The sequence below is a fragment of the Narcine bancroftii genome, chromosome 6 (genome assembly GCF_036971445.1).
Source record: "Narcine bancroftii isolate sNarBan1 chromosome 6, sNarBan1.hap1, whole genome shotgun sequence".
Classification (NCBI taxonomy): Eukaryota; Metazoa; Chordata; class Chondrichthyes; order Torpediniformes; family Narcinidae; genus Narcine; species Narcine bancroftii.
Genome location: NC_091474.1, coordinates 225,462,387 through 225,479,592, shown reverse-complemented (window position 1 = coordinate 225,479,592; position 17,206 = coordinate 225,462,387). Strand labels below are relative to the sequence as shown.

The window sequence follows — 17,206 nt, the reverse complement described above, 5'->3', positions numbered from 1 at the left end:
CCATCAGCCAGCTCCCCACCATGACTACCAGCCTCCCCACATCTCCATTGGGCACACAAAACTCAAAACGGTCAACCAGTTTACCTATCTCAGCTGCACCATTTCATCGGATGTAAGGATCGACAACGAGATAGACAACAGACTCGCCAAGGCAAATAGCGCCTTTGGAAGACTACACAAAAGAGTCTGGAAAAACAACCAACTGAAAAACCTCACAAAGGTTAGCGTATACAGAGTCGTTGTCATACCCACTCTCCTGTTCGGCTTTGAATCATCACCTATGGCTCCTAGAACGCTTCCACCAACGTTGTCTCCGCTCCATCCTCAACATTCATTGGAGCGACTTCATCTCCAGCATCGAAGTACTCGAGATGGCAGAGGCCGACAGCATCGAATCCATGCTGCTGAAGATCAAACTGCGCTGGGTAGGTCACGTCTCCAGAATGGAGAACCATCGCCTTCCCAAGATCGTGTTGTATGGCGAGCTCTCCACTGGCCACCGAGACAGAGGTGCACCAAAGAAGAGGTACAAGGACTGCCTAAAGAAAGTTCTTGGTGCCTGCCACATTGACCACCGCCAGTAGCCTGATATCGCCTCAAACCGTGCATCTTGGCGCCTCACAGTTCGGCGGGCAGCACCCTCCTTTGAAGAAGACTGCAGAGCTCACCTCACTGTCAAAAGACAAAGGAGGAAAAACCCAACACCCAACCCCAACCAACCAATTTTCCCTTGCAACCGCTGCAACCGTGTCTGCCTGTCCCGCATCAGACTTGTCAGCCACAAACGAGCCTGCAGCTGACGTGGACTTTACCCCTCCATAAATCTTCGTCCGTGAAGCCAAGCCAAAGAAGAAGAGTAAATAACATGAAAGATTAGCAACAGACATATGGGATTAGTAGATTAATTTGTCACATGGGTATATTTGGGCAGCATGAGTTCGTGGGCTGGGATACAGTATAACAATTAATAAATAGCAAGTCTAGGGGAGACCGGTTTACTATAGATGGCTTAAGACAGTCTCAGAAGACTTGGGCACCAATTGGAGTTCCGATTCAAGGGAAGTCTGAAGAACTTCTCAGTACTCAAACTTATATAATCAAAGAGACTGTGCTTCTTTCCTAATCTACACGGATAACTAAATGGCTATAATTTGTAAAACTAACAAGTTTTTAGTTAAAGAGAAATATTAAATTGTTAACAGAACCAATCTCAGTTGCCTATATAAACAAATTCATGTTATCCAAATGAACCCTATGAACCAAGACCTCGTCTTGCTTATCTTCCCAGTTAACAGGAATGTTCGGTTTGAGGAATGAGCTGAAAACTCAATTTTAAACCAAAAGATCTGTTTTTCACCCTCAAATTACACCAGGTCTAATCCATAAGGGACATTAACAATAAACAAGCTGGGGGGCATTTCCCATTAGCAGTTAACTAATAAAAAATTAATATTACAAATGAAATTGTAATCTGATTATACAAGTTATGAAAACTGATTCATATTTCAAAGTTTAGTTTATTGCCATATGGATAGAGATAAAGTAAAAAGCTTAGTTTTGTGTCCACATAAAAACACCTCTCTCTAGCACCATTTTAAATGTTAAAATTCATAGGAAACTACATAGTAAGCAAACAACAACTAAAAACAACCATGACAATGTTCAAATAGGGTTTCTAGCATTTTAACATATTAGCAAAACAAAATCATGGTCCTAATAAGGCCAGTATCCATAGCCACTATAACTGCCCTGTCTCCTGGCACTCCCTGAACTGGTGTTGTTATCTTGATGTTCATACTAGCCTCCTCTGCCAAAGTTGTTGCTCCCCTTCTTTCAATAGCCACTTTCAGGTGCATCCTTTGCATTGAGGGCAGCAGCAGGAGCGGATCCCAACCTTAAGACTCACCTTTCAGGTGGCAGCCCTAAAAGGCTGCTACAGTGTTGCCCAGTCCACCTGAAAGGGCCTATTGATATCCAGAGGCACATCATGGCGGGTCCGCATCTGATGGAGGTGGGGCCATTGGTCCTGCAATGCCACCCATCATAAATATGCAGCAGAGCAATGGCCGTCTTCCCTACCCATATTCCCCCACACAGGTGGAACCACTCTGTGTTTCCCACACAGTTCCTGCTCCGTAGGGGTTTATGGGTAGGAAAGTCACCTTAAGGTCAGTCTTAAGGTTGGGATCCGCTCCAGCTGCTGCCCTCAATGCCGCATTTTGAGTAGCAGAGAGTGGCCCTGGTGCAGGAGTGGCCAGCTGGGCTGTGACGTCCCCCGCCGGCCGCCCCTGCCCTGACGTCCTCCGCCGGCCCCCCTCCTCGCTGCCCGGCAGCCACCCCCACCCCGCTGCCCGGCAGCCACCCCCACCCCGCTGCCCGGCAGCCATCCCCACCCCGCTGCCCGGCAGCCACCCCCACCCCGCTGCCCGGCAGCCACCCCCACCCCGCTGCCCGGCAGCCACCCCCACCCCGCTGCCCGGCAGCCACCCCCACCCCGCTGCCCGGCAGCCACCCCTATCCTACTGGGGCAGGGGCAGCCAGTGGGAGACGTCAGGCAGTGGGGAGGGGAGCTATCAGGCAGCGGGGAGTTGGGTTGGCGGCTGATAGTCATTAGCCTGCCCCCAGGCAGCTGTTTACAGTGGCTGCACATTCAGGAGCCCTAGCGGAGCCTGGCAGTCTGCCAGTTATCCCTCCCCGAGGAGGGTTGGTGTCAGCATCTCAGAGGTGCGTTCGGCACATTCAGGTGGGTACCTCATCAGCCGCATAGGGGTCACCTTGGCCTCTGTTGTAGCTGCAACTGCTTCACAATTTCTTTACTCATTATTCTTCCAGATCCAGTATTTACAAATAAGCATTATATTTTCAGATCCAAAGGGTTTGTACTGGATGGTTTCCCTGGTACAGTAGATGAAGTTGAATATCTTGCAAATAATAGCTTGTTCCCAGACACAGCCATTCTAATTAAGGTCGAAGACAATAAAGTGTTGGATTGGCTCCTTCCTCCACGACTGGCAAAATGGAGGGAAAAACATAATCAAAAGCTGGAACATAAAAACAAAATAAAAGAACTGAAGAAAAAAATAAAGGTAAGTAGGAATTTCTTGCTTGCACATGGTCTAATGCAGTAATCATGTAATTTATTAATTATTTTCAATCAATTAACAAAACTTTACAGAATTAATTAATTTTTAGCAGTTAATCATATTATCTACTTTATCAAGTAACTTCAGTGACTCAAAGCCTATGTTCCCTTTAATTATGGATCAAAATATCTCCATGAATCTGTTATTCACAGTAATTACATGGCAATAGAAACTAATTGGGCTCATTGAGCAAGTTTCATAATATCCTGTCCACCCACCAGAGGTTTCAGGCAGCCCACTCCACACCTCATTTCCTGGAAGCTAACACAATGTTCAGTGCCAAAATACTTTAGGGCAGAATACTACTTTTGATGTATTAGATTTTAGTATCTCACAGCTAGTTAAATTTATTCGTTGATGTGCTGACCATTGCGAATACCGAATCCATCTCATCTTGAGGCTACAGTATCGTAACAGCATTCTGAAAATAAGACTCTTTATCCATAGACAGGACTTCAAATCTCAGAACTGTGGTTGAGGAATGTAAATTAAAATAGAGACCTAAAGATGTGCAACACAGAAATGGGCCCTTATCAGCCCAATTTGTCCATGCCAACTGTATTTATCTAAGTTAATCCCATTTATCTTCATTAGGCTCCTTTCCTTTCAAATGATTTGATCAAATGTAACTGTGTCTGCCTCCACCATTTCCTATGGCAGATTGTTCTTTTTCAGACTGGAAGGGTGTAACAAATGGAGGGCCACAGGATAAATTGTTGGGCTTCAATTATTTATGATTTTAAATTAATGATCTGATGGAGGGTAGAGTGTAAGCTATCCAAGTTTTTTGATGATATGAAAATAGGTGGGAGGGAATGTTGCTATGTGGATATCAGCACACTGCAAATAGATATAGATTGAGTGGGTAGGCAGAAACTTAGAAAATGGAGATTAGTAATATGGAAAAATGTTTGATTATATACTTTAGTAGGAGGAATTAAAAGGCAGGTTATTACCTAAATGAAGGAAGATTGGAACTGAGCAAAGTACAATGGGGTCCAAGTGTTTTGATCTTTATGCTGACAATTGTTTTATAACCAGGAGATGGCAATATCGATAATCATATTTTGTAATTGTTCACATGTCCTAATTTCAACATCTAAAGCAGTGGGAGTATTCCAAATGAAGTTGCACTCATACAATTTGAATTACTTCTTAGCATAAACTGCCATGCTTTCAAATCCAGCAACATAAGTTCATAAATATGAACAAAATGCTGGAGCTACTAAACAGGAGAGGTAGCATCTGTGGAGAGGGCAACAGAATTAATCAACCTGAAAGCTTAACTCTGTTTTTTCCTCTGCCCAAATGTTGCTGGACCTGCTGAGAATCCCCACCATTTTCTGTCTTTATTTCATATATCTAACATCTAGATTTTTTTTTTTGCTTTTTTAATATATGTACATATCTACACTAGTGCAAAGTCATTGAGATCTTTTGGTTCTTCAATATCTGATTGTCACTGGTGTTAGGTCTGCTTTGTTCATGAATGAGTGAGACAAACACCAGACTGAGTCGAAATCAGGGTTCTTTGTTCTTTATTACCGGATTGTAACACTTGCAACTAAACATGTTAGTCGGAGAATGCATTCTGCCGTTATCAGCAAAATGGTGATTTTTTATACCCTTGGATACGTGCTTAGAACATCATCATATCATTACTTGTCCAATGACTAAAACTGTTGCTATCCTTTCCCTGCTAGCTTCCTGCCTCTCAATCCATCAATGTCTCTCTTATCTTGTAAGTACAAGGATGCATTCACATCTTGTTACAGCCCTGTACAGGGTAACTCCTTACACATTCCCATCTCATGATGTTTTACCTTACACTGGTTGCTGTAGAGTTTGGGCTGCTTAAGTAGTGATGCTCTTGTTCTGCATTAGGAGTTGCAATACTTTTAGCTCTTTAGCATGTTCATTATATCAAACTCTAATGCAGCATTCCTCAGTTGATATCTGTTCATAGATATAAAATATTCTGCAAAGTCAACATTTTATGATTTCCTCAAAATTTCCACAAAATTAAAATCCACTTTTTTTAGTTGCTGTGCCTGGGAATTCATGTCCTATTCCTTAGTTGCTGAAAGGCATCTAATGAAATCACCAGAACTCACAATTTTTATTTAGACATACAGCATGGTAACAGGCCATTTCACCCTCCAAGTCCATGCCACCCAATCAACCTACACCCCCCCCCCAACCCCACCCTACATACATACGGGACAGACAGAATAGGGAGAGAAAGTTTCCTTCCCCAAAATACAGAAGTGAACCAGATGGATTCTGATGATAATCTATCTGACTTTTATGGGTACAAGATTTTTTATTTCAGAATTATTTTCAAACATAGACAGCATTTTGGGCAAGGTGTCATATCTTGATGAAGGGCTCAAGCCCGAAACGTTGGATGTGTATCTTTATCTTTGCTATATAAAGTTCACTGTTTGACCTGCTGAGTTTCTCCAGTGTTGTGCTTTTACTTAGAAACATATAATCTAGGCTAATATTTTGACACAGTAATGAGGTCAGAGGTCCTGTCTGTCAAATTGGATAATCTCCAGTTGTTTACTCAGATAGTGATCTTTTAAGAGTCACCAACAATTCAAAAAGTGTAAAATCTTCCCAATACTCTTTAAATAGATTGATTAACTGTGTGCAAAGATATCTATTTTTGGCTACACTTCAGACACTGCATATATTAGAAAAAAGCAAGACATCCAGTGGAATTGAAAATGACCACAAAAGCATAAATCCTCACCCTTTGAACAAAGTAAATATTTTTCAATGTGGCAAGAGTTGTAATTTGATAATAAAACTCAAACAATCCAACATCCTTGGGACTTTGATGTTGTCAGACAAGAAAATTCTCCCGACTATTGGATAATGCTCTTCTTAAAACCGAGCACATTTTTAATTCACATTTTACTTTTTCAATGTGACACAGTAGTAGAATAAATTCTTCTATGAAATGGGAGAGGTTATGTGGAGCAATGGAAACAGAGCCCTTGTATGTTTAAAGGATCCAAAGAAACAGGACCATAGTCAATTTAAAAGAAATGCTAAAAACAAGTGATGAAATCAGAGCCCCAAATTTGTTTGAAGGGAACATGGGAAATAGAGCTCCAGTCAGTGTAAAGGGAGTACTGGAGCAGGGCCTAATTTGTTTAAAGGCCCTGTCAGTTAAAAGTAGGCACTGAAAACAAAACATGAATATTTTAGAATGAATGTAGAAAATAGAACCCTCATAATTTTAAAGGGAGTATGAAAAACAGTTCTGGTGAGTTTAAAGGGAATGCTGAAACCAGGACCTGTTTAAAGAGAACGCTGGAAATAAGCTGGAAAGCTAAATGTGAAGAATAGAATTTCCGAACAATAGAATATTAGATTGTTCTAATTTTATTGTATCGCCATTTTTCTTTCTGTTCATGTCGTCTTTGCAAGTGATTAATGACTCCTTGTAAAACTATACTTCACCAGTTGACACAGAAACTAAAATGTTATATTGAGCACAATACAAAATGATTTAAAATATTATTTTGAACACAGAAAAGCACTGGAGAAACTCAGCAGGACCTACAGTGGCCAAATAAATGAGGCAAGGATACGGACACGTATCCTATTGAGTTTCTCTGGCACTTTTGTGTATTCACTACAATCACAGCATCTGCAGACTCCTTGTTTCACTAAAATATTATTTTCTTTTACAAAGTTCTTTATTACCTTGAATTTTAGGATGAAAAAATTGCTAAAAGAAGAGAGGAACTTTTGGCAGAGCGAGTTGAAAGAAAGAAAGAGAAACAGGTAAAATTGAGTTGTAATAGGGATGAGTAAGCCTCAAATGAAAGTAATGAAAAATCTTGATACCATAAATGGTTTACTAATGTTTGAAGAAATGGACTAACTTTATTCCTCTTGTGGAGACTCAGTTTGGAATTGGAGTACCCAGTAGCTTTTCTCTGTGTTGATAACATGTATAGTATGCTGTGATGTCATTTGTCCATACAAATGATTGATTGAGCAAGATTTTCAAGTTGTATCTATTTCAAAAACATTCATATGTTGACTTCAAAATCATATTTCCAAAATTAGGTAAATATATTTTAGAGCAATGTCATATTTTTATTTCCCTTTTTTTTTTAAACACCTATTTTCCCAGAAGATAGAGAATCAGACTAGTTTTCCACATATTTCCAGATATTTGTTCTGGGCATATTTTTAATTTTTGGGACATATTTACTTCCAGTAGGTATTTTGCAATTCAGAGTTAATCTGATAAATCTAGTTATGCAGAAAGAACCACAAAAAGTTAAAATTATGAAGTGATGTGAGATATATTTCATGGACTGTGAAGGAAAATCAGTAGTGTTAAATGTATTCAAAATTCATCCATTTTCTTTCATGGCTCTTTTTGCCTCTTTTTCCAGAATACTAATTCAGTACTGATAGAACCTTAGGGAGTTTGACAATCATCTGGCTATTTTAGGAAAGGGAATGATGAAAAGGTTAGATAACTGGTGCTCATTGTATGTGGATAAAGCAGACATTAGTAGTTCTTGAAAATGTTACATTATTGTACTGAGCTTGTGTTTATGAACAATATGTTTTGTTTTCAGGATATGAAAAGTCAAAAGCATTAATAGTTAAGGCTAAATCAAAGTTCATCTGCTCAGCTGCATATCCTGTGCTATGTTGAGGTAATTCCTTGTGTAGCCTAAAATCATGTCATTGTGAGATCTCTAGCCATTCACATGAGGAAAGAAAATAAAGATACCACTGAAGGAGAATCATTGAGAACACTGGTGAAATAGAAAATAAAAAATATTTGACTTATACCGGTGACTTCATAAATACTTTTGCCACAAATTTGTAGATGAGTTCCTCTCCAGGACTGTGTGAAAGCTTATATTTGTATGATACTGTTGGTTGTGGAACCTAATTTAATGATAAGGTAATGATTCAATCAAGCGAATGCAAATTGAACAATATGTATGGCGGTACACCATTAGGCAGGTGAACCGGCCCCGCTTGTCACGCACGCGGCGGGGCAGCCAGCCAAAATGGCACCATCGGGAGTTTCCTCCCGACCTCGGCACCGGGCTCAGAAGCCCGCGCTTGGCGACCCACGTGGTGCCCCAGTGATGTCGGGGGCCCCCGGCATGGTTCTCAGCCAGGCAGCCTACAATAAATCAGTTTTGCTCATTGAACTCAACCCGTCTGGTTGTGCGTTCCATCAGTTAGCAGTGTAGCCGCCGCTATAATTGGTGACCCCGACAGATGCAAATGTCTTTGAACCCGACATGAATGACCCTTCGATCAATGCTATAGCCATCAAGCTTCCTAACTTCTGGGTTCAGGAGCCGGAGACCTGGTTCAGCCACGCAGAGGCTCAGTTTCACCTCTGCCAGATTTCATCAGATTCGACCAAGTTTTATCATGTGGTCACCGCCCTGGACCAGGCCACCACCGTACAAGTGCTGTACCTTGTTCAGCACCCACCAACGGAAGATAAGTACGGGGCCATCAAACGGGTGCTCATTGGCTGCCTTGGCCTCCAGGTGCCAGCATGCTGCTCGGATGCTGCACCTTGACACCTTGGGGCACAGAACTCCAATCGAGTTGATGGACAAGATGCTCGCGCTCATGGGCGATCACACCAACTGCCCACTCTTCGAGCGCCTCTTCCTTGACCATCTGCCTGAAAACATCAGCCGTTACTGTCCCAGGAAAGCTTTGTTGACCCTAGGAAGGTAGCTCATAAGGCTCAGGAGCTATGGCTCGAATGATTCCTGGAGGGCTCAGCAGTCCAGCAGGTTACAAGTCACGGCATGACCACGCCAAGCCTTCCTCTAGCGCTATGGTGGAACACCCGGCCCCTGCAGGGGCCTCAAACAGCATAGCCAGAAGCAAGCCATCCAATTCAAGCTTCTGCTTCTTCCACCAGCTGGGGAGCCAAGGCTCAGAAGGGTCGTCAGCCCTGCTCATTTCCAGAGAAACGAGCAGGCCGGCCACTGTTAAGGGCTGCAGCGGCTGGCCAAGAACACAGCCTTCTCTACCTGCGGGATTCAGTCAGCGGCCGATGCCTCCTCATTTACACCGGGGCCCAGATCACCATCATCCCGGTCACAGCCATCGAGTCCTGGAACCGACCTCGAGGACCTCCCCTCCATGCAGCCAATTCAACAGAGATCCAAATGTATCCTTCCACTTCCAGATTGGCCAGTGGAAGTTCTCATGCAAGTTCACCATTTCGTCCCTCCCAACCGCCATTCTGGGTGTCGACTTCCTCCTTGCCCATGGACTCCTGGTCGACGTTCAAGGTAGCGACTGGTAGATGCCCATACCTTCCAATCTGTTCACCTCAACGCCTCTCACACAGAGCAGCCACAGATGGCCATGGTCAGCATGCCCAAGGACAGTTTCAGCGTATCTGGACGAGTTCCCGTCCCTCCTCAAGCCACAGTTCTCTGCCGCCTCACCACGCCACGGGGTGTTCCATTACATTCCCCACACAAGGCCCACCGGTCCATGCCAAGGAACTCCAGCTCCCGCCGGATAAGCTCCAGATAGTGAAGAAAGAGTTCTTGCATCTGCAGGATGGCTGAAGGAGCCACACCTGCCGCTACAAAGGTCGCTGCAGTCGAGGAGTTCCCACGCCTGGACAACCTCAAAGGCATACAGGAGTTCGCGGGTATGGTCAATTTCTATAACCGCTTCATTCCAGGCACTGCGCGCATTATGCAGCTGCTCTTCGCCCTCATTGCGGCCAAAGACAAGATACTCACCTGGACTCCAGAGGCCAGGAAGACATTCAAAGCCACGAAAGATGCAAGAACTCTTCCTTCACTATCTGGAGCTTATCCGGCGGATAAGCTCCACCTGGTCCCAAAAGCCTCCAGTGGCTGGCGCCCCTGTGGAGATTATCGACTGCTTAACGACACGACAGTACCTGACCATTACCCGATCCCTCACATCCAGGACTTTACGGCCAACCTGCATGGCATGAGGGTATTCTCCAAGGTTGACCTGGTGCACGGGTATCATCAAATCCCGGGGCACCCCGAGGACATACCCAAAACAGCCATCATCACCCCCTTCGGCTTGTTTGAGTTTCTATGCATGCCGTTCGAGCTCAAGAATGCCGCCTAGACCTTCCAGCGCCTCATGGACACAGTGGGCAAGGATTTGAATTTCGTATTCATTTACCTAGACGACATCCTTGTCGCTAGCTGAGACCGGTCACAACACAAGTCTCACCTGCGCACCCTCTTCTCCTGACTGGCTGACTTCGGCCTAATGATCAATCCGGCCAAATGCCAGTTCGGGAAAGAGTTCATGCAGTTTCTGGGCCATACCATCATGGCTGAAGGAGCCACACCTGCCGCTACAAAGGTCGCTGCAGTCGAGGAGTTCCCACGCCTGGACAACCTCAAAGGCATACAGGAGTTCGCGGGTATGGTCAATTTCTATAACCGCTTCATTCCAGGCACTGCGCGCATTATGCAGCTGCTCTTCGCCCTCATTGCGGCCAAAGACAAGATACTCACCTTGACTCCAGAGGCCAGGAAGACATTCAAAGCCACGAAAGATGCAAGAACTCTTCCTTCACTATCTGGAGCTTATCCGGCGGATAAGCTCCACCTGGTCCCAAAAGCCTCCAGTGGCTGGCGCCCCTGTGGAGATTATCGACTGCTTAACGACACGACAGTACCTGACCATTACCCGATCCCTCACATCCAGGACTTTACGGCCAACCTGCATGGCATGAGGGTATTCTCCAAGGTTGACCTGGTGCACGGGTATCATCAAATCCCGGGGCACCCCGAGGACATACCCAAAACAGCCATCATCACCCCCTTCGGCTTGTTTGAGTTTCTACGCATGCCGTTCGAGCTCAAGAATGCCGCCTAGACCTTCCAGCGCCTCATGGACACAGTAGACAAGGATTTGAATTTCGTATTCATTTACTTAGACGACATCCTTGTCGCTAGCTGAGACCGGTCACAACACAAGTCTCACCTGCGCACCCTCTTCTCCTGACTGGCTGACTTCGGCCTAATGATCAATCCGGCCAAATGCCAGTTCGGGAAAGAGTTCATGCAGTTTCTGGGCCATACCATCATGGCTGAAGGAGCCACACCTGCCACTACAAAGGTCGCTGCAGTCGAGGAGTTCCCACGCCTGGACAACCTCAAAGGCATACAGGAGTTCGCGGGTATGGTCAATTGCTATAACCGTTTCATTCCAGGCACTGCGCGCATTATGCAGCCGCTCTTCGCCCTCATTGTAGCCAAAGACAAGATACTCGCCTGGACTCCAGAGGTCAGGAAGACATTCAAAGCCACGAAAGATACCCTTGCGAAGCCTACACTGCTCGTCCATCCATGCACCGACCTGCTTATGGCGCTCTCCGTCGATATCTCTGCCACAGTTGTCGGTGCCATCCTAGAGCAGCAGGCGAACGGACAGTGGAAACCACTGGCATTTTTTAGCCAACTTCTTTGCCTGCCAGAGCACAAGTATAGTACTTTTGATCGTGAGTTGCTGGGCATGTACCTGGCAGTGCGTCATTTCCGCTATTTCTTGGAGGGGAGGCCTTTCACTATTTTTACCAACCACAAACCCCTCACTGAGGTGCTCGCAATGGTAAGAGATCCCTGGTCAGCCCACCGACAGCGTCACCTCTACTTCATGTCGGAGTTCACCACCAACATTCGGCACAAGGCGGGGAAAGACAACGTGGTCGCCAACGCACTCTCACGACCGGCCATTTGCGCACTGACACCCGGCCTCGACTTCAACCAGCTCGCCCGAGACCAGAAGTCCGACGAGGAGATGCAGGCCTTCAGGACTGCCATCATGGGCCTGCGGTTCCAGGACCTCCTGACTCCTCACGGTGAGGGCACCGTCCTGTGCGATGTCTCCATGGACACCCTGAGTCCAGTGGTTCCCAGCAGTGGTGCAGGCAAGTCTTCCACCATATCCATGAATTTTCCCACCCTTGCATCTGTCTTGGGTAAACTTGTACCTCTCACTTTGTTCGTTTTAGATTGGTCACAGTGTTTGAGCTACCGAAAGAAAATAGACACACACACCGAGAGCAGTTCAGATTATACAAATGTTTATTACAAATTCAAAACCTGATTTCACACTACAATATGCAAGCCTTTCCCAACTATACTTATCAACGCTTGGACTGGTCCCAACTGCCAAAGCGAGGCAATGACTGCACACTTGTAGTAAGTTGTCAGTGTGCCGGTAGCAGCTTCTCCACCGCCCCTGACCGGGATGTTGGCTGGACTCTAGAAATTCTTCTTGCTGAGAGATGTTGCCACCTCTCGGAGAGTCTCAAACTTCAACAGCGGGACCATGGCTTATATTACCCAAAAACTGCTTACCTAAGCACCTATTCCCAGCACAGCAAGAAAGATAAGCGAGCAAGCTAGCATGCTAGGCTTCTAACAAATAACATAATTTTCAGCTTATCACTTTGAATACAATGGTTTATTTTACATCAAGGCTAGGCCTCTGACAGTCTGTGACCAAAACAAGCAGGAAGATTAAATGTTCTTGGTACACAGATGTCCTTTCTTCAGATAACAGCATCTCTGGCCCTGGTGCTCCTGGGCATCCGCTCGACACCCAAAAAAGACCTACAGGTGTTGTCAGCCGAGCTGGTCTACGATGCACCACTAGCCCTACCCGGTGAGTTCGTAAATGCACCTCACAACTCCCAGCAGTCACCGCACGGTCTACTTCCCCACCTCTGGGCCCAGTTTAACTCCTTCACACCCCCACTGCTGCCCAGTCATGGCATACAGGCCTCTTACGTCCCCAGTGAGCTGTACTCCGCAGAGTATGTTTTTATCAGGCAGGGCCCATCCACAGAAGCTCTACAAAGACCGTACGAAGGGCCGTACAGGTTAAAGCCAGCCCACCTCGACCCCACTGAACCAGTAGTTGTGGCCCAACCCAAGAAGCAAGGCCACCAGGCAAAAAAGGTCATTGGCACCGGTTCTGGGGTGGCTGTGTGGCAGTACGCCATTAGGCAGGCGAACCGGCCCTGCTTGTCACGCATGTGGTGGGGCAGCTGGCCAAAGTGGCGCCATCGGGGGTTTCCTCTCGACCTTGGCACCAGGCTCAGAAGCCCGCGCTTGGTGACCCATGCAATGCCCCGGAGACATCAGGGGCACCCATCGTGGTTCTCAGCCAGGTCCGGGCTGGGAGTATAAGACCAGCAAGGCAGCCTGCAATAAATCACTGCTCACAACCCATCTGGTTGTGCGATCCTTCAGTTAGTAGTGTAGCCACAGCTACAATGCAAGCATTTTTGTGTATGCTACACTCTTTTGCAAGTTATTAAGCATTTTATGGCACACACACACTAGCTGTAGACAAAAATGCATCTTATTTTTATGAATTAAATTTAACGTGTACCTTTGACTCTGCAGGTTGGAGAATTTAATTACAAGCCTCTATTAAAATAGAGTTGCATTTGATAGAATACTCTTTCTTTGGCTAGGTTTCGCAGACGAAGATTTATGGAGGGATAAATATCCACGTCAGCTGCAGGCTCGTTTGTGGCTGACAAATCCGATGCGGGACAGGCAGACACGGTTGCAGCGGTTGCAGGGGAAAGTTGGTTGGTTGGGGTTGGATGTTGGGTTTTTCCTCCTTTGTCTTTTGTCAGTGAGGTGGGCTCTGCAGTCTTCTTCAAAGGAGGTTGCTGCCCGCCAAACTGTGAGGCGCCAAGATGCACGGTTTGAGGCGATATCAGGCTACTGGCAGTGGTCAATGTGGCAGGCACCAAGAGCTTTCTTTAGGCAGTCCTTGTACCTCTTCTTTGGTGCACCTCTGTCACGGTGGCCAGTGGAGAGCTCGCCATATAACACGATCTTGGGAAGGCGATAGTCATCTTAAGCTGTGAAATTTTCAGTCAGAACATTTGTTGGCTAGAATTTTTGAAGCAATAATTTGTTAGTTGTTGTGATTCCGTAATGGCTGTTTTTGTGTTCGTTTTGGAAAATGAGCATTGAACCTAAATTGATTTCTCATGACTATACGGCACTTTAACAGTATTCCATTAGAAGCAAGACATCAATTCAGTAAGCGTAAGGTTACTTTGTCGCCCAGCTCACTAGTGAGTTTAACTTGGTGGAGAAGGGAGAAATTAGAGGGACATGAGAACTTCAGCATAGACATGTTGTCCCAAACTTTGAGAAAAGCCAGTAATTACCGGTGATTTTGGATATAGCTGCTCATTTGGACGGGGAAAATTTGTCTTCATAATTATTACCCATTAACATACTAAAATTTTCTTTCTAAGTTATATTTAACATCTACCACTGTTTTAAGATGTTAATATTATAATTTTGTAGGCTAATAAACCTGAACCAACTTCAGAAGAAAGTGAGGCGAGTGATGAAGATGAAGATGAGGAGAACATTGAGGATATTCTAGCAAATGAGTTTATGGCAGAGGAGGAGGAGGTGGAGGAAGAGGAAGAAGAAGAGAGTGAAGTCATTGAACAGATGAGAACTGACATTGGAGAAAAATATGATTCCGATCAGGAGAGGATAAGCACACTTCAGGTACAACTATAAAATTGAAAATAAATATATTCCATATTCTTGTGAGACAATTCACATCAAAAAGTGTAGTAATGTTTGGAGAAAATCAGGGAAAGTGAATCATGTTGATGAAAATCTGCTTTGCGACATTAACAATAATAGATCAACTTACACATAAAATTTCCCTGGGAAATTCATTGTCTATGTTAAAAAGTCAAACAAAATATTTCATGAAATGTGCTGCCAAAAGAAACTAATATTAAATATCATAGGCAACATGGAAGCCACTAAGTTGTAAAAATAAAAGCATAAAACATATTGAAAATTATTCATTTTTTGAAATAAGATGAGAGTTTATTGTCATACATGTAAGTACAATGTTCAAATACATTGAAATTCTTCTTGTTTGATGTTGCTATATGGGCACATAAATGCAATAAAAATAATAAGTATAAATGTCATTACTGCACAAGAGAGAGATAAAAGCAGATAAGTATAAAATGATAGATAAATCAGTGATAGATAAACTGCAACCCGGGCCTGAGGCTGAGCTTTAGTGAGGCTCCCCTGACCTTGCCCCCTGCCCCACAACCCCCACCCTTCGTTGAATAAAATAAAGTGAAATTGTTCCTTTTGTTCCCTTTCTAAAACTTGCCTAATTGAACCCTTATGTCCCAAAAGTTTCACTATTTCATCTTTAATGACGGTTTCAAGCATTACTAAGGAATAAAAGAAACTAGAAATAAGAATGATCAAATGCCAAAATTAAAAATGCCTGTTAGACCTTAAGAGAAGTAGGGAGAGGGAAGGAATACATGGATTTTATATGCATATGTGTGGTATTATTCCCAATTGGGAGTCAGTTAGAATACTATGGATGCAAGCAATTTAGTTCTGTTTCAAGTGGTTGTAAGGGAGAAAAATAAAAGGGGCCATAAAGTATGGAGATTATAAAGGGGATTAAACATAATGGCTTAAATCTTTCCAATATTTGTTTGGAGAAATATTCTGCTCTTCCATTACTGGAAGCTGTTGTCAAACTAGAGTATGCAATTTGTGCTTTTCCTTTCAATACACTTTGGAGCATAAGAGGTCATTTTTTCTTTTGGCCATCTTGAGCTCTCAGTAATCTTTTCAAAAAGCTGAAAATATTTATCTATATCTCCCTCATCAAAAGGAGGAACTAGATTTACCTCTCTACTAGCCAAAAACCTTTCCCCAGGAGTTACAGCCTCAATTCTCTTACTTCCCTCCATCTCAATGTTTAACTTTTCTAATTGAAACCTTCTGTCCCTTTCAATCTTTTCCAAGTCATATTTTCTTTGTTTTTCAACTTCCTCTTCCTCATATATCCTCAGTTTTTCAACTTGGTTTGCCTCATATTGTCTCTGTTTCTCAGCCTCCAACATCCTCCATTTCTATCTTTCTTCTTCCACCCTTCGTTTTTCTCTTTCTTCTTCCACCCTCAATTTCTCCAATTCCAATTGCAACTTAAAAGATCTATCCTCAAGAACATTATCTGTCTTTCTCAACAAATTTTCCCTACCTATATTTCATTATAATCCTCTGTACTTGTATTTTACTCATCCAATGCTTGACTTCAGTCAGCTTTAATGCCTTAGCAATAACCTTTACTTTTGCTCTGTATCTCTGCAGATGACGGTTGTGACAAAAATGTATCAACATCCATTGCTGCTGTTTTTCCACACACAAGCTTTAAATTAGCTTGAAAAAAAAACAATTAACTAATAAATCACAAAATCTCCAATTTTCAATCCAAAAGGACGATTCCCCATAAAATGTTATGAGCCCAGAGGACCCTTAAACCCAGCAGCAAGACAAATGGTTCACCAAGACAAATGGTTACTTAAATAAAAGTTGCTTTTAATTATCTTTAAACTTGAAAACAGAATCACACTTTAACTTATCACTATAAACTAACCTAACTTAACCCCCCTTCTAATTCTAAGCGCAAGTGTACCTAATGTGTTTTTAAGTTCAGAAAAGTTTTTTGATTCACAGTCCAATCTCACTTCTCATTCCTCCAAGTTCACTGGTTGAAGGCAATTATTATACTGTGCATAGAATTTAACATTTAAAAGTTCACCAGGCTTTGGTGCTTGAAAAGTAAATGGTTACCGCTCAGGAATGTTCTTGTCTGTTTTCAGAGAGAGATTTGTTGTACACTGTACACCCACAACTGATTCCTTTTCAGTTAGCAACTTCAGTGACTTGCCCCCTCAGGGTTCTCCAGATGATAACCTCCTTCTTTCAGGTCACCACAGAATTCCTTTTTGTTTCTCTTATTTCAAGTGAAACATTAGACAGCCAGTCCTCTCTTCTTGCGTGAACCACAAGGGCTTTGACCAGGCTGAACTAAGCACTCACACCCCATCTTCCAAATGGGGTTTTCCACAAGCTTGCCAGCTTGTCCTGTTCCAGTCCCAGCTACTGCTGCTGATTTTAAAGCTGTAGAACTGATCTCTGTCTCTCTCT

At 43.9% G+C, this 17,206-nt stretch overlaps 1 protein-coding gene across 17 annotated transcripts in view; it reads left to right on the top strand.

Annotated features, from left to right (window-relative positions):
- ak9 (adenylate kinase 9) overlaps positions 1 to 17,206 on the top strand; it is a 371,922-nt gene that overhangs the window by 258,876 nt on the left and 95,840 nt on the right. For all 17 annotated transcript variants that reach the window (XR_011340758.1, XR_011340759.1, XM_069887555.1 and 14 more), the window contains 3 exons: positions 2,867 to 3,086; positions 6,876 to 6,944; positions 14,519 to 14,731. Coding sequence is in view for 15 of the 17 variants with exons in the window: in XM_069887555.1 (XP_069743656.1) it covers positions 2,867 to 3,086; positions 6,876 to 6,944; positions 14,519 to 14,731 (502 nt within the window). In the remaining 2 variants the exon portion in view is untranslated. The remainder of the gene's footprint in view (positions 1 to 2,866; positions 3,087 to 6,875; positions 6,945 to 14,518; positions 14,732 to 17,206) is intronic.